The sequence below is a fragment of the Pyxicephalus adspersus genome, chromosome 3 (assembly GCF_032062135.1).
Source record: "Pyxicephalus adspersus chromosome 3, UCB_Pads_2.0, whole genome shotgun sequence".
Classification (NCBI taxonomy): Eukaryota; Metazoa; Chordata; class Amphibia; order Anura; family Pyxicephalidae; genus Pyxicephalus; species Pyxicephalus adspersus.
The window spans coordinates 138,892,460-138,911,337 of record NC_092860.1 but is presented as its reverse complement, the minus strand read 5'-3'; the positions used below and the strand labels follow the sequence as shown (position 1 = coordinate 138,911,337).

At 37.5% G+C, this 18,878-nt stretch overlaps 1 protein-coding gene across 2 annotated transcripts in view; it reads left to right on the top strand.

The window, feature by feature from the left end:
- Positions 1-18,878, top strand: part of DOK7 (docking protein 7) — a 76,792-nt gene that overhangs the window by 47,398 nt on the left and 10,516 nt on the right. For both annotated transcript variants that reach the window (XM_072406508.1, XM_072406507.1), the window contains exons 6-9: positions 1,355-1,453; positions 3,966-4,789; positions 9,097-9,145; positions 12,205-12,267. In XM_072406508.1, the coding sequence (XP_072262609.1) occupies positions 1,355-1,453; positions 3,966-4,789; positions 9,097-9,145; positions 12,205-12,267 (1,035 nt within the window). The remainder of the gene's footprint in view (positions 1-1,354; positions 1,454-3,965; positions 4,790-9,096; positions 9,146-12,204; positions 12,268-18,878) is intronic.

The following is an 18,878-nucleotide window of genomic DNA, read 5'->3' as shown; positions in this document are numbered from 1 at the left end:
GAATGTGCAGGGTATCCTGGCTTCCTACACTAAGCTGCACAAGCAATTTTTGATAGAAGAGTATGGTAATCAGGCAGGAAAGAATACTTATTGCAGAAGGAACATTGCCTGTCCCTTTCTGCAATAAAGCCCTGCCCGATCCTAAATTTTAAAAAACATGCTTTACTTAAATATTACATTTGATAAATGAGCTCCTTAGTGTATAAGCTCTTTGCTATGATATTCTAAATATAAGGAAACAAAATTTTAGCGCTAGTATCTCCTATTTGTGATGAAATGTGTGTATCTGATTTTCAAATTTATAAAAAAAATCTATTTTTGATTAACTTCTTTAGGCTTTCTATCAGGTACGCAAATATGTGCAAAGTTCAGTCCCTCGTACTGACATCCAAATTCATCTTCTAGCAACACCAGAATTACTATCTAACTGATCTGACTCTGATGGGTCGTTATGGGTTCCTGCTCAATAAATATGATCTCCCTGTGTTGCAGTGCTATAAATTATTTACGTTTTACTTTATATCTTCTAGTAAATGATTGCCCTGTAGGTTCTAGATCTCAGTAATATGCTGCATAAAAGATTACACAATTACATTTTTTTGGGATGACGCAATGTAATGTGGCTCTATATAGGTTCTTAATCTGCGCATGATATGACTAAAAGGGAAGTATGTACTCTATGTGCTAATGCTTTATGCCCCAGAATGCACTGCAAATCCAAATATAAACATGCCTACATGCCTCAGTATCCTAAAGGGTTTAAGGTTGCAGAGGAGGAGAAGGCTGGGGGTTGTACAAAATAAATCTACGAAGAATGGAACATTCTAGACGAATTACCACCTGCTATTAATAGAATGGCATGCTGAAGTTTATTTTAATTACATTTGCTGTACTCAGTTTCTTGGTTAGAACATCATCAATGGGTCTTGTTGTATTGCAGTGAGGTGAAATAATTCTACCGCCAACTCAAACTTTTAATATTATTATTATTTCGGAGCTAGATCTCCCAACAGCACTAAATTAGGATCACTGGCCTAAGATATTCCTATGTTCCTGTGATGAAGATGGTAGAGGATACAAGAATGTTACATCATTATCCCTCCAGTGGTTTCTTCCTAGGGATACATTGGGAACTCACAAGCTGGTGGCACAATTAAATTGTTAGCTTGTCATAGCAATGCAGGAGGTACAGGCTGAAAAATACCTCAACTAAACTCCCAAGGGAAAAATCTTGTGTAAAGTTAAACTTTTTTTATGAATTTGTTGGTTTTTTGATGGTGTACCAAATATTTTTGCTTTAATTCTTTATTTTTTAAGTTTGCAATTGCCTGATTATATGTTTATTTGCTTTAAGATCCAAATTTAAATCCTGCCTACATGGAGGACAGAGTGGCCCATGAGACTCTGCAGTTGGAGAAACGGCTTAGCATGCTGTCTCATCACAGTCTAGGCGGTAAGGAATACAATTACAAATATATAAAAGTGTACCTGCCATGATAGAACTACAGGAAGTGTCAGTGCTGACCCATTTTTAAAGGTGACTTTATGCACCATGGAAGAGTCATTGTCCACACTGAGCATGGATGTGAAAATGTTTGTACCCTCTAAAACAGGCTTCTTTAAAATCTTTTTTTGCCCCTGAGGAACCTTTGCTAAAATTGTTGTTGGGAAACCAAATTACTTGTGGGTCATTAAGGAAAAAGCCTCTAGCATGGTGGCTAAGGAGAGGAATGCCATTACATTGTTTGGCTAGAATACCATGCTTATAGACAATACAAAGGATCATTGGTGTCATGCAGCCGGCTTTACCAAGTGACCATGGACAGAGAAGTATAAAGGTATCATGAAATAGGAAATCCGTCAATGACTGTTCAATGAACCCCTTAAAACCTCTGGAGGAACACTGTTTGAAAATAGCTGCTCTCATATGTCTGTCTTTGGAAGGTCTCACTATTTCTTGGAGTTGACATTTGTAGTGGTAAAGCCATGCAAGCGTGTTTAAGTTACAGATTCTTATAGGGTTTATATTTCTTTCATTCATCATTATTTGCTGTGGTTCTGTACAAGGAAACCTTATAAACATTGTACATATTTTTGCAAATGTGCACTATAGCAGTGTTGCACAATTTTTTGGAGCTCACGGATCACTGAATGCTCAGACTCCGAACCGTACATGCGTGGGGAGCCGCCTGTCACTCAAAGGGGAAGAAACTTCCCCCTAGAGTGACATCATGATCCCAGGACAGGACTGGAGACGTGGTTCGAGGCTCTGGCAGCTGGTCCCCCCCCAAGCGGGGTCCTAATCTTGATCCCACTAGGGGGTGCACCGGCCAGAGCCGCAGCCCACCTGTCAGATGCCCGGGGGTTGGGGACACCTGCACTTTAGAAAGTGTTAAACCTAAACTCTGAGCACAACTTTTATTATGAATTTAAACACCTCTGCGACCATATAGAATATAAACCTACTGTGTGCGCACCAAAAGAAAAGGAAAACATACGTTTTACCTTGTAAATAAAGCACTTTTATCAATTTGCTGCACATAGCTTAAAAGCAGAGCTGTGGGAGGAACCCAAAAGGTCTACCCTACTACCTGCAGAACACTACGGGGGGTGGAAACAAGACTAAGTAGAGAGAGCAGCACTGACTGGTCTTTATTACAGAAAGATCTTACACAAAAGTAAAGTTTCACTCACCTACTACACAGATCTGTAAAAAAATATACAAAGGACACCAAGTAGTAAATGCCTTTTGTATTTAGTATATTTTTGCTTAACCTGGAGTTCAGCTTTGCAAAAAAACACAATTACCATAATTTGATTGTAAATGCTGTGAAAATGCTGTGTAAATGCACATAATTTTCTTTTATTGTCAATGAAGAGAAAAAACATTTAATTATTATGAAAATATTGGCAAATATGATAAATCAATAATCAGAAAGCTAAATAGAAATTGTGTCAATACCCTTGGGAAATCAGTGATTGTGCCAGGGATTAGATATAGATAAAGCCTATGATTGATTCATATGAATTGTCAATGGCATCTATATCCAGTAAACAACCTGAAAGACAGAAAAAGAGTGAATATTAATGTTTGTTTCATTTACACAGACACATTCCTATAAATGTTGAATATCGTGGAATGGGATCTCTGTGAATTGGATAGCAGAAGCTCTATTTATTGAAAAGTTGTGTTCACTTATCCCTTTATACATTAAAGCTTGATTACCAATTGGAAATAAATCATTTCAGTTTAGTTCATGCTATTACTCCAAGATTATCTTATTTTTGTGGTTCAAAGACCAATTTTCTACTACAGGTTGTGCATTGTACTTCATTATAGGATTGTGACCTGTAATAGGTTTCATTCTTAAACAAAATAGAATTTTGTAGAATATCGTTTCTGTTCTTTGTTACATATTGGTAAATACAGCCCTAAGAGTTAAAAAGAGACCTGGAATTTGTATCACTTCTCAATGCAATGCAGGCAGATCAGAGAAGAAGTTATGAAAAATATAAAAATGCCTTGATGGATAGACACAAAACTCAGTCTATATCTCAATATCAGTTGCTGTTATGCTGGCACAATAATAAAGAGGTGTTGATTCTGGTTTCACCAGAGACTGAAGTGTACAATGGGCACACAACTCTCCCATTTTAACCTTTCTACCTGTCAGACTAATATTTATGTCTATTAGGCCTTCTTAAACCCAAAGCCATGTGATTACAAAATCTACATATGCACCATTCCCTTCTAGGCTGGAGTTTTTTTTATAGGTTGGTAAACTCATGTGATTTAAATTCAGAAGATGTCTCTATTTGGTTCTTGGAAATAACTTTTTAACTTATAAATAATTTTTATAACTTTTATTGTTTCATGTACAACACTAGGACTTTTCCACTGAAAAACCATATGCCTTTTTTCTGGTGCTTTTACTTAAACAATATATTTGCTTGTTTTGTTTCAGGAGATGATAGAAGTATATCTAGCTCTTCCTCAGATACCAGTCATTCGGATGCCAGTGCAGGAAGCAGACTGACCATATGGGCAGAACCTTCTTCAGCCAGTACATCCGCCGAGAGTCATGGGATGCCAGCAGCGAAGGGCATTCACCTAGGAGAAGATAAATCCTATGCCGAAGCCTTTCGTGCCTCCAAGCCACCTCCTAAGCCTGCTGCGTCTAGACATTTACAGGAAATTGGCCGTCAAAGCTCTTCTGACAGTGGCATAGCTACGGGCAGTCACTCTTCCTATTCAGGGAGCTTTTCCTCCTATGCTGAGAGCCTGGACATTTGCCACGGTGAAGAGTTTGGGTCATTGCTTAGCTTACCCTTAACCATGGCTACAGATCAAAATTTATGCACGTGTCAGCATGCTGATCCACAGAGAGGGTCTGAATATCAGATTCCGGCCTCTGTCAGACATCTCTATGACACACCCCGAAGTGTATTACAGGCAGCTGCTCGAGAAACTCAACTCATAAGTTCAGATTCCACTTTATCCAAGGACCAGGCACAAGGAACTCAAAGCATTAGTGATGCTAAGCTATTGGTACCCCATGGAGAGGCCAGGGCCTCATCTTTATTACAAGAAACTAAACACTCAGGTGATGAAACCTATGTGGATTTTGTTCCAAAGTGGACAGCTACAAAAGCACAGCCACAGGGAACTGAACCCAAAGGGAGTGACTTAGGTGCTGCTGGCACAAGTGACACTTGTGAAATCTGTAGCCCCCATCCTGGTGTTACAAGGGCACTTTTTGCAGCTTGTCCGGTATGCGGAGGACTAAAGGTAAACAGTTGTTTTTTATTATGTGTTCACACAAGATTTTACTGGCTGCTATTACCCAACATGTGCTGTCAACCAACGTCTATCTTCATCGCTATTAACCATTGCATTTTTTGGTTGGGGTTTTTATATTGTCACTGGGGTGTATTTCTACTTTTCTGTCTTCCATAATATGCAAGGATTTTTGCATATATTTTTGTACCTCCTTACCTTCCGAAATGTAAATACCATCCATTTCCTCCATCTCGAGTGCTGAGTGAAAGGGCCTACAAGCGTTGGTCACATAATTAATATTATTATACAGTATTTATAAAGCACCATCATATTATACAGTGCTGTACAGAGTCCATAGTTGTGTCATTAACTGTCCCTCAAAGGAGCTCACAATCTAATGTCCCCCCCATAGTCACATGTCATTAATGTAGTCTAGATCAATTTAGGGGGAAGCCAATGAAGCTAACTGCATGTTTTTGGGATGTGGGAGGAAACCAGAGTACCCAGAGGAAACCCACGCAGACACAGGGAGAACCTGCAAACTCCATGCAGATAGTGTCCTGGCTGGGATTCAAACCTAGTACCTAGCGCTGCAAAGGCCAGAGTGCTAACCCCTGAGCCACCGTGCTGCCCAATAATAAGCCCCAGTATTAAGACCCAGTAATAAGACCCATAACAACTAGTGGACAATACAGGAAATGAAATACATTTGCAGGTGGAGTCAGGCCAACGTAATCATGTCAGACTGTCAGCAATTATAATGTATCTTCTCCAGCATTGGAGAGCTTTAATGAATCAGGCCCTATGTGTTGACATAGAAGAAACATTTGAATTTTTAGCAGGTATGAAAGTTCACATCTGGTTGAATTTTATTGGAAAGGCAAAATTTTAAAATATTAAATTACAAAATGGTTTAAGCAACAACTGTAAATGTTATGCATTTTCATGTATTACAAAATAAGTTATTTCCAAAAAATAGCTAAGCAAGCATGGATACATGCAGACAAATGAAAAGAGTTAGGAAAGATAAAGTGGACTAAAACATAGGCATAAAATTAAGTGGTTGATTGGTGGAATACCCCTCTAAAATTATGGAGGCATGGCCAGAACTGAATGGACAGTCACGGCTGAATGCCTGGAAAGGGAATATAAAAAGCTTGGGAAGGGTGAAAAACCATAATTGGGGGTACTGGCTCTACTTCAGTGAACTCTCTAAATGGCAGGGGCTCTTTACTTATGACAGAGCCAAGTGAGGTCACAAAATTGATATGAAAGCACAACTTATAATAAAGCTCCACAAACTTACACTTTCTCAATGGTCTTCCTGCAATTAGGTAGTGCTAGGAAATTTATAGTAAAAGGAATATAAAATACCAACCTCCATAGTGTAAATTAACACGTGCTTCTGTCTATTCTTGCTCTAAAGTTTGTAAAATATTTTTCATTTATCAGATGAGCCATTTATGATTTGATCTCTGCAATATGCCCCAGGCCTCCTTTACAGTCAGAAATGCAGCTGGTGCTGCATTCATTAATCAGCACAGTGCGCGATTTTACACCGGCTGTTCTCGCTTACAATTTAAGCAAGAGCGGCCAAATTTGCAGCGAGATTGATTTTTAAAAACTTGCTCGCTTATCTGTATAGGCTACAAGCCGTATACATCGTCATTATTTTTCAATGGTACATGTCTCCTCTAATACGCCCTGCCGTAATATTCATTCATCATTATCTTGATGAGACTTTCCTGGAGAACATACAGCGTGGATTTGATGTTCTGCTGGCTTTAGAATATAGGATTTAGCTTCGGCATATAGATAAAATACCCCTTTATTTCATTTTAGAGAGTAAACAATGCCCCACATACTTAGAATGCAGATTAATGTGCTACTGAGCATTCATTTGTGCTCTTTGTGGGTTTACGTTCAGAAATTTAATAACACCAATTTGCACATTTAAACCAAGCTGGGATAGCAATCTTTTTATATTTCCTGGAGTTTTCCTTATAAATTCTATTAAGGCATTGTGTAGCACTCTTATAACTATGACTGAAGAATATCAGAAACAAGCTGAAAAATAAGAAGCTGGGAAAAAAGGATTTTATTTTGTGGGGAAGAGTTGCAACCTTTATGGCATAAAAAAGTCCTTACTTTCTATCCCCATTATCACATTCAGCTACAAATTTAAAAATTGCCACTGATTTATAATCATAAAGTGGGCCCTCTTACTTCCTATCTCAATGATCTCTCAATAATCAAAAGTAGTTTAGTGACCGTTGATCCAGGGAACATCCGGTTGCCTCATGGAATCAGGAAGGAATTTTTTTTCCTTTGTTGAAGCAAATTGTACCAGGGTTTTTTTTGCCTTCCTCTGGACCAACTATGTCTTATAGGGTTTTATATCTGGGATATGTTTTTTTCCCTAGTGGTTGAACTTGATGTCTTTTTTCAACCTAACCTACTATGTAAGATCAATGTCTTCATACTTTTTAATTTCCAGGGTTCAGGAGCTTCTGGGATTTTCGAGCCAAGTTCAAACAAAAAATGGATGATATTGTAGGAGTGCAGTCATTGAGATTTCAAAAAACCTGTTCAAAGGGCAATATTAATGCGGGATAAATAAAAGAAAACAGAAAAAGAAAAAGAGAAGTTGATGTAGAGAAAGATACAGTCCATGAATGATTTGCCCTCACCTATTTCCATTCAAACAAAATAATTCTAGTAAGCACAGAAGGAGGTGACCGAGCCTTCTACACTTGCCAGAAGTCAGATGAATTCCCTGGCAAGTAGGTTACAAACATCTTTAACATATACTTTTGTAGGCAACAGAGGACAATGAAAAAGTCAATGAGAATAATTACAGATCATCTTGTTGTCAGCCTCAGAACATAAATTAAACTTTGTGCGCAATCCTGGGTTTCAAGGGTTTTAGATGAATATGAAGTGACTCTATTGATAATCAAAGCTGTTTAATTATTCAGTCATTCTTCCCCTAATACAGCCTGTAATTTGTTTGATGATGCATCTGTTATCTAAACAGCATGTTGCATTTTATAAAATTGTTTTTAAATTGTGTGAAATGATGATTTTAAAGAGATTTTGCTATGAAAAAAGAACTGCTCTCTAAAGGTGCCAACATATCTATGCAGCAGCAGCTAGCAAATGTTGGGTCATTCTAAGTGTTGGGTCATAATCTAAAGTTAATCTTTCTTAAAGATCCTCTAAGATCACACCAAAAACTAAAAAGTTGGGATTTCAGTGGGTTTCTTATCTTGGGTTTGCATGGAACCCTGGGGTTCTTCCAGACATTGCAAGGGTTTCTTGAGCAATAAGTAATTTGGCCTCTCAGGTTCGTTTAACTAACACCAATTATATTTTTGGTTATCTGTAAGGGTAACATTCTTCCCAATAGCCAACTATGTAAGAGGCATTCTTCCCAATGGCCATTAAGCTAATGTGCTGTATGCTGGGGATATAGTAATTATTTTAGGGGTCCCTCCCTGAAGATCCAAAAGTTATTTTAAGGGTTCCCTATGTTATAAAAAAAGGTCAATAAAGACTTGCCCAGATACTTTCCTATCTCCCACTTGTTCTTATTGGCGACCTAATGTAATTTTGGAATACTAGGTAGCAGAAAAGCTCTGATACTAGCTTTGGGGGTAGAAGGGTGATAAAAGCTACTGCCTACACTTGCTAGCATGCTTCATTCTTTATTTTTTTTATTTTAGTGGTGGTAACATAAATTTTCATTGCACATACCCACAAAATACTCAAGGACAAAGGCTCCTTGATTTCTAATTTAAACAGATGGGTTTCACTGAATTTATCCACAAATCCACTCAACGTAACTAGTTTAAAATGACAGCATGGTGAGTCACTACCATGTTCATGTTTTACCTTGTGAGATTGTCATTATGGATTTCCATTTACTGTGCAGGTTATTAATAATGAAGTCCATGCACAAAACTCGGGATGAATATTTGGGTCAGTTGTCCTATGGCTATGATAAAATCAGCTTTCTTGCACAAGTAGTTATTAAGTCAATAGCTGTAAAAGAGAAAATGTGAAGGTCAGGAAATACATTTTGGAGTCTGTAAATGGGAAGGTTTTCATGCAAGATTGACACAACTCACTGGTATATCCAAGATTCACATATATTTTTTAAGTGGATAAAAATTGGAAAATGTTTACACTCTGGGGGGAGGTTCTGTGAATCTTGTAGGAAAACATTCATGTATATACCTTATGTGTCATCGCTGCTAAAGCTAAAAAATTAATGGATAATTTTTGAATGCTTTTACATTTGATTTTTGTTTTAGGGTGCTACAGCCCTGCATCCGGGAGCATTAACCACATCTCATCTACAAGGTAGGCTAATTTTGTGCTTTGTAATGGAGTGAATAGTTTGATTTTTTTCAGATTAATTTCCCTTAAAACTGATTTACAGGCAGATAACTAGATGCATTTAATTATAATACCCCCTTTTTTTTAAATAAGTCTAAGGTGGTGTGTTTAAAATATGCCTGAACTTAGGTTCTTGGTAATAAAAGTTAAAGGTAGTCCCTGGGTTAAGGACATCCAACATACTGACGACTCCTAGATACGAACGGGGCTTCCCTGCTCGCTGTGTGCAGAACGGAGGCTTGGAGGGGGACGGTTTGCATGGCTTGCAGAAGAAATCTTTTGCTAAACACAGCTTAGACTGAGCTCTTCTGCACAATCTTGTAACTCTTTAATGACCAAGACAAACTCTGCAGTTGTTTCTTTTTGTATATCAAATCCAGAAGTTGATGAATGTCTAGGCTCCATAAGGATTTTTTGTTGCTTTGTTTGTGATTAACTCACAGTATATACAGTAACTGACACCATGCTGCCTAATAATATGGTGAAACAAACATCTAATTACATTTAATAAAACAATGTACCTGTTCCGACTTAAATACAAATTCAACTTAAGAACAAACCTACCATCCCTATTTTGTATGTTACCTGGGGACTACGAGTATTACATGCCTATGAAAGGTATCTTCTCCAACCTAAGTATGTTTGCTTTCATTCACGTTTGCTGAATCTGCAAATAAATGCAAACCTTGCAAAACATTTCTTTTTTATTTTAATTTTTATTAAGGAAAAGGTGATTTAGTTGTATTTCTTAAACTACCAGAAGTGATAACTATTTCTGACCTCCATGTAAACCAACTATTTAGATCCTCCCTGCTTCCAAAGTTCTGGAACAATGGAGAGAGGAAGCACGGTGGCTCAGTGGCTAAGGCTGAGTACACACGTCCAATGTTTCTTGTTTGATAATAGGCTCAGGGCCAATTTTGGAAGAGAACTTGGCATGTGTACAGTGCTTGTCATCCATCATCCGAACGACCCTCCTGGCGGATCCACGGACGATGGACATCAAATGATTATAATGGAAGTAAAAGGGAAGAGAGCGCAGCAGAGTGCCGATCCGTCATTCTTCCCCTCCCCTCTCCATAGAGCAGAAGGGCGCTGTATGTACAACACTCATTCATGCATTGTGTAGTCGATAGTTGTTGGAAAGGATCGTGAAAAATCCTTTCCAATGACAATTATTGCACGTGTGTACAAAGCCTAACTCTCTGGCCTTTGCAGTGCTATGTCCCAGGTTCGAACCTCAGCTAAGGAGTTTGTTTAAGTTTCTTGGTACTCTGGTTTCCAGCCCCCCTCCACATTCCAAAATTATGCAGGTAGGTTAATTGGCATCTCCTCAAAACTACTTAAACTGTGGTAATGACATACAACTAACATGGGGAGATTAGATTCTTAGTCCCTTTCAGGGACAGTTAGTGATATGATCCTCTCTAGTCCAGGCACATAAATAAGAAATTGCTTTAAGAGACACGAATCCACAACACTAAGTACCTCTGACTGTAATTGTGGCCAAAATTTTTGATCCTATTTAGTTACATTAAAAGCTTTATTAATAGGTCGTTCACTTAGTAAAGTGAATTGTAATCTGCAAGGGACACTCCCCTCGGCTTAGTCAATGAAGTAAAGTTCTGTTGGATTTAGATATCCCATAATGTGTATTAAATAAAAAAAAAGGTTTTTTAGATGTTGCATGTAATTAGGTAATCTTTACAAATTATTTTATCCCCACATGTACTTATATACATAATTTATGATGCCAGGTAGTTTGATAATTCACCTTTTTTATTAATATTATTATTAATATTAATAATAATAATAATAATAATAATATTAATATTAATAAACAGGACTTTTATAGCGCCAACATATTTCATGGTGCTGTACAATAAATAGGGGTGGCAAATGACAGACAGATACAGACAGAGACACAGAAGGAGGAGAGAGCCCTGCCCCGAAGAGCTTACAATCTAGGAGGGGGGTGTCACACAATAGGAGGGGCGATATGGAGTTGTGAGAAGTAGTGAGGGTTTCAAAAGACAGAAGAAGATGGGTAGGCAAGTTTAACACAATATTCCAGGGAGTCGGGGCAGCTCTAGAAAAGTCTTGGAGCCGTGCGTGTGAACAGACTAAATTCCTTCGGTAAATCAACCCCATTGTGTTGGCTGTAAAATTACCTTTTCAATTAAAAAAGTCTCCTAGGAGATGAATGCCAGGCCTTTTTGTGTGTCACTAATCTGTTGGGTTTTGCAGCATGTGTGTGGTGTCTGCAGATGGGAAGTTTGGTGACAGCCCATTGATGGAATCATTGGGCCTGATTCATTAAAGCTCTCCATAACTGTTCAATAGAGTCTATTCCTGGGAGAACCTGGGTGATCAAGGAAACCTGGAATAGATGTACTTCAGGATTGAAAACATCAAACTATAGCAAGTGGTTTAAAAATATCTGTTTCAGGTTTGCTGGATCACACAGGTCCTCCCATGATGGCGTATCTTCTCTAGTCTTGGGGAGTTTTAATAAAGCATATCTCTTGGCTGGGCCATGCTGAGGTCCTCTGCTTTAAATATTGTGCTCTAACCAATATGAATTATGAGTTCAAAGAGCTTTAGTAAGCAGCACCCTAGATGTCATTAATATAATGGTTCTCTGAAATGGTCAGGAATGGTGTATCCTTTCCTGCTTTTCCTTCACTTTTTTTTCAGAGCAGTAAATCGATTAGTTAATGTATAAGAACTATAGGATTTTTAAGAGCTGCTATTTTTGTAACATAATAATAACTCAACATTACTATAGACATTTATAAGAACTATGGTTTATGCAATCATTCCCTTGTGTCAGCTATATCAGTCATCATATTGGTTTATACAATAACCAGTAACCCCTGGCTTTATTCTTATCTTGCCGTTATTATCAGCTTTCTATTTTAGAGAGCTAAAGGTTTGGATAGACTTTGTCAAATATTGTAATTGTCAAGGAAAAAATAATTTATGGTGTTATTTGATGTTTGTATTTTATGTGCCGGTTGCAGCTGCCGCATCATCATCAGGAGCCTCCAAACCACACAAAATCCCTCCCATGTTAGTCCTTTCTGGTGAGTATAGTCATAACTTGACATTCTACCTTTTTGGAATTATGTTGTTTTTTTTTCCTTTGGTTATCATCGCTTACTTTTTTAAGTGAGTTTGTAAAAATGATAACTATATTTACCTATATTACAAAATAACAAGCAATGAGATTAATTTGTTATTAATCAGATCAGAGAAATTTGATCCTGAAAGCATCTGTACATTACTATATGACTCATTATAAAAATCTAATATTGGGATGCAGTGTGGGGGAAAAGAAAAGTCAACATTGCAAAGTCTAAAAAAAATAGATCTCTTCAAAACACAGTCAACCATAGATTAAGATTAACTAAAACACTTCTCTGCTTCTATTGACCTGATTTATTAAAGCTCTCCAAGGCTGGGGAGGATACACATTCATCAGTGAAGTAGGGTGATCCAGCAAACTTAGAATTGATCTGGTCAAGGATTCAAAACATTTTCTAGCAAATAACAAATTACTTTGAAGAATTACATTCCGGGTTTGCTGGATCACTCAGATTCACTGATGAAAGTGAATCCTCTCCAGCTTTGAGGAGCGTTAATAAATCAGGCCCTATGTGTTGATTACCCTTTGTCTGGATGAGTGTATCCTTGTTCCTTTGCTTGCAAACATTCTGTATATTTTCCATCAGCAATTGAGTGTCATAACTTATCTGGCCAGTTAGGGAACAACAAGTGAACTGAAACAGGGAAACAGGTGAGGCAATTCTCTTCCATGTCCTATATATGAATCCTGTTGTTGGTAATTTGTCAGAATGGTGCACGGTGCCTTAGTCCAAGTACCTAACTAAGAGGAAGGGGGGTTATTTTCAAGGAGGGTTTTGTAGACTGATAAATGGTCCTGGCAAGTGAGTTCTTGTATGGTACATGAGTTCCTATTATATTATTCATCTAGATATGGAGCCAGAGAGGTAACACATGCAGGCAATATCAGAGTTTGGATCTGATCTGGACACCTGCAGACCTTTCCTCTTTGTTTCAACTAACTGTTTATAATTATCTTTCACTCCAATACACATGAAATCAGGACTCCCAAGCCAATCTTCATCCCCCACGAACCTTCAATTCAGTCTCTGCTGTACCTTGAGGAAGCCATACGGCAAAACGAGTCAGGAAACAGACAACCTTATGCTTTAGCAGATATTTTAGCAGATATTAGCAGATATAGGAGATATTTTAGGTTCCATTTTATATTATAATAAAAACAAGGGAAAATGTTTTTTTACATAAGAACAATAGCCAGGTAAATACTTAATTTGAAGCCATAGATGTCTTGTGCATCCAGATCTGCCATTTAGAAAACAAATGTTCTATAATAAAGGTTTACCCCAATCTGCAAATGCTAGTTAGGATATTTGGGAAAGTTATTGGAAGTCCAAAAGGAAGTATAGGTTTTTTATGTTTAGGCTTTCAATGTCAGTGGTTAGACAGCATACTGTAGTCTATAAAATTCACCCAATCTTAAATAAATCCTTAAAGCTTACCTAAAGTCAACATTTTTACCTCACATAGAAGGGTAGACAACTCTTCTATATACAGTAAAAATGTTTAAAAAAAAAAAAAGGGGGTGCAACCCCCTTAAGTCTTGATCTCTGCAGCAATAAAGAAATAATGGGAGTGTAGAGCCTCCCGGGATACTTAGGTCACACATCCCTGAAGCTCCGGCTACTCTTTCTATGCATGTCTCAGGCATGCGCAGAAGGGGCATTTTTCCTCCTAGGGGAAAGAGATGCCGATGAGGTTAGATCTCTTTATTTTAACCCTTCACAGAGACTACGTCACCCGATCTCGCACCTGCACAGTGTGGGATTGGGTGACAAAGAAAGAAGGCCAGAAAGAAGACTTAAAATGGTGGCGCTGGGCCCTTCCTCTGCACGAGGACAAAGGGGAATCAATAAGCTCATAGCTGAAATAAAAAATAGTTCTGGTCAACTAGGGATAACCATGGATTGAAGTGGTTCCCAATAGGATTTAGGAAGTATTTTAATGCTAAGTGATAGGCCCAGGACAACGCGGGACCGAATGGTCGGAAGGACCAGCACCGTTGAGGGAGCTGCGGAATTAAAGGTAAGGGTAATTTTTTTTGTTTTAGTTTATTTCCGCTTTAACAGTAAAGTAACTCTAAAACACTTCTAAAACCTACTCTAACCATAACACCAACCTTTGCACTAATCTTAAAATGTACCCCTATTCCCAATTATAACACCAAACCTATCACTTAGCATTAAAATACTTCCTAAATCCTAATGGGAACCACTTCAATCCATGGTTATCCCTAGTTGACCAGTTTTTATTTCAGCTATGAGCTTTTTGATTCATTGATAACGCTATCATTATATGAGATACTTGTTTTTGTTACAACCAGGCTATATCTTGCCAATGTTGTTCTGTAAAAATATTTTGATTTCCATGCAATCCATAGAGAAAAGGTGTAACAAAATAAAAAAATGGTCCTGGCAGCTTTCACCTTGCTGGATGCTCAATCACTCGCATCACAGTGCTGGTTCTGGAACCAGTGTCTGCACATTTGACAGCTGATAGCAATGAGTGGTACTGGTACTGCCACCCCCATTCATTCTCTCTGGGTCACTACTGGGAGAAGCTACATGTAGTGTCCACCGCGAGCCAGCGGTTCCTTAGTATTAGGAACCGGTAACTAGTGTTGGTCGAATAGCTCACTATTCGATTCGGCAGCTATTCGCTCGAATGTAGCAATATTATGCGGGTGGTCGAATTTCAAAGTCGAACACCATTAAAGTCAATGGGAGGAAAAATTCGGGTTTTTTTCAGCACTGTGTAGAGCTTCTACAACCTCCAGATGTAAAAAGATACATTATAAAAGGATACATAAAAAGATACATTATAAAAAGATACATTGTAAAAGGATACATAAAAAGATACATACCTGCAGACCTGCCAGCATAGTAAAGCTCCACTGATTGCTCTGCTCCCTGAGTTGCTGAGGAAAGGGAAATCCTGATGATGCCTTTGCTGTCATCAGGCTTTCCCTTTACTATGCTGACAGCTCTTCTCCACTGATCGTGGAGCAATCAAGGGAGCAGAGCTGTCAGCATAGTAAAGTTCTGCTGATTGCTCTGCTCCCTGATTGGCTGAGGAAAGGGAAACCCTGATGATGCTTGAGCTGTCATCAGGGTTTCCTATTTCTCAGCCAATCACAGAGCAGTAGAGGTATGAATGGAGATAGTATCTCCATTCAACCTCTATTGCCCTCGTATTGCCTGCGGTTACAGCTAATTGAAGGCACCTGCTTTCAATTAGCTGTGACCGCAAAGTTCCCATGGTCCAGGAATCCCACATTGACATTATGATTCATAATGTCATTGTCGGATAACCTGTAAAAAATAAAAAAGAACAAGTTTAAAATAAAAAACGCATACGAAATAATAAATTTAAGAAAAAAAAATTATTTTTGCTGTCGAATCCCGTGTTTTTCGGGTCGGGTCTACCCGAATTCGAACAGCCATATTCGGGTAGAATATAGGGACAACCCGAATTCGAACATCAACACTACTGGTAACCACGCCACAAGCTCATGGCCAGTGAGAACATAGCTTTATTGTTGATAAAAATGTTTGAATGATAAAAATTGTATTTTATTTTGACACTGAAATTAAATTTCTGTTACAAAACCTAGTAATAATATTAACAAATTACACATTTTTTAAACATTTTTTAAACGGATCACTAAAACAGTTGAGCAATGAAATGGCATATAACAACAACAAGTTTAAATAAGTATAGTAAACCAAAAGATGTAAAAAAAAAAAAGAGTAAAATAATAGTTAAGTGAAATTTATAATATATTTTAAAATATTGAAAAACAAAACAAAAACATGTATTTTCTACATCTCTGTAACATATTTCGCCATGCTTTATTCCTTTAAACAAAGTGTAAGCACAAACAATTGCTAATGTGCCAGAATTATAGATTAATCCTTGATCTTTGACATGACATTTATTCATTCATTCCAGCATGCATAGCTCAGTGTACATTCTACAGAAGATTGTGAAAATACAGATAGGTTTTTGTTATTGCAGAAGAAATATGCTATATCTGTTCTGCAAAAGCACAAACTTACCTGCCTGCATTTTTACAAATTTAGTTTAATTCCAGTTTTAGTTATTTTGTGTACAAAACTGATCTAAAGCCTGCCAAAATCTTTAGGTATCTGTAGATCTATAAACACAAGTTGATTGTTTCCTGACATGGTTGTGAACAGGTTCTATACTCAAAACAAGCAGGCATTTAGGGGGAACTTATATTATAGCTTTATAATATATATAAAGATTTAAAAATATTTATTGTTATGTAATTGTTTTAAATTTATCATTAAATATTTTTAAAAATGTTACATTATAATATAAAAATATTTAATGTTAAACTAAAAAAATGAAATCACAGATCATTAGTGATTTTCACAGAGAGAACACAGCAGAAGCTGTTTGCCTATTGACTGTCTCTCCTTTATTGAATCACCATAGAGCACACAGACAGGGAAGGGTAAAGAGATGGAAGGAGTTACTGCAATGACTCTATTTTTTGTGTATAATACAAACAGAGATACTGAGATCTGTAATCAGGCTTTCTACTAAAAACAGGCAAGGCAGCCTGCTAAACATACAGGGTGCTACTTGCTAGCTTAAAATGAAAATATGAAATCATTTTTTAGTTTTGACTATAATAAATAATGAAGCAAAATATATGCAAAGCCACTATGCATTCTTTTTAACCAGTACTATACCCGCATAGTGTTTTCTAATGTCTCAGACTGATGACAAGCAGGCAAGCTGAACTTATTCTGATTTGAGCACAGTGCTAGACAAAACAGCACAATGTAGTTTAGTTATCTAAATTTGCTTGACTTTTACTCTGCACAGAAGCAGTGAATAATACATTGATAATCACTTATCCAGACTATAACACTTTGCTGATTATGCTGTGCTTGCAATCATTAACAAACTATTCCTTGTGGAGCATCAGACAGCTGAGATGTCAGAGTGAAACACTTATAAAATAAATTCAACTATAAAGATGTATCTAGATTGCAAGTATGGAAACACAAAAACTGTCTGTACCTTGTCTCTGAGTTCTCGTATATAGATATTATTTTATGAAACACATTTTATTGTCTACATGACAATACAAGAGATTTAAAGAACATCTTGAGGCACCCTTAATTGGAATATCTAAGATAACTGGTTTGCAAAATTGTAAGATTTCTGGGAATATCTAAGGTAAGGTAAGGATGGAAAGGCAAGAGATGAAAACAGAAATGAGTTTATTCAATGCAAAAGAATGGTAAAAAACAAGCTTAAGTGCAGTCATTCATAGAAAGAGAAATTATAGATCAGTCATATCCCTAAAATATTAATTTCAAAGGGGTTTATTTTTGAATCTTTACACATTGTGAATTTAATTTTTTAAAGTTCAGCCTTCAGCCCTCTAATGCAAAACAACCAACAAATGCTTCTACCCTGTTAGAAACCCACCAAATTGCAGAATTTTTGGTCTTTGTTGTGAACATAGAAGATGTTTAGGAAATAATAACTATACATTAGCAGGTAACCTTTTCTACTGCATTCCAAATGTAAATCATTTTAAACTGTTCTTAGCACAGATATTGCACCTCCTTCATCCTCCTTTTACCCATACTACATATTTTTTTCTTTCTCATCTTATAAAGATAGATATATTCACTTAAGTCCAGGGGTGTAGTGGGGCATGCATGAGTGGGAACGTTGTGCCCTCATTTTTTTCGGGAATGGACACACGTGCCCACTCCTATTTTGGAAATAATTCTTTGGTGGTTCGCGGCTCTAGCGGTCCGTGGACCGTGACTCCTGTATGGAATTGTAGGCTTGGAATTGCAGGTTGTCTCTCTGAACACAACCCACCCACTCTCCCATCATAGGCTCAGACCTGGGTGGGTGGGTGAGTGTATTTGGGTATCATGACATCACTCTGGGGTAACATTCTTCCCCTTTGAGTGACACATAGGGTGTAGTGGAGCAAGCATGTTTACATAACAATGATGCGCATGCGTGCTCACCATGAATAGTACCGTGCCCCCTCTTCTTTTTACTATGACTACACCCCTGCTAAAGTCCCTTACCAATGCTTTTCTGGGGAAGGGAGACTGTTACTCCAATGCTGCAGATACACCCACACTGGCCTGTCACTTATAATCCCCCCTGTACTGATAATATTGCAGCACCTTCTGTGGTGGACAGAACTGATGGGGAAGGGAGTGCAGCCATGGATGCCCGTGCCCTGATTTTTTGCCTAAATGATGCTGTGTGTCATTTAACCTGAAAGTAGGATAGTGGATAATAGCACATGGGAGCGTATAGGGATTAAAAAAAAAAAAAGTTTGCATTTAAAAGCTGGTTCTATAAAACTTTATGCAAAAGCTGTTTATTTTTCCTGGTTAAATGCTTTCTACATTTCAAACTAAAAAAGCCGTATCTTAGCAGGTGAAAGTTAATTGTTCACCTCATTTTGCTATCTACATTTTTTCCTTGTTTGTAAAATACTTAGACATTACATGTCTGTTCAAATGTATTTAAAACGACT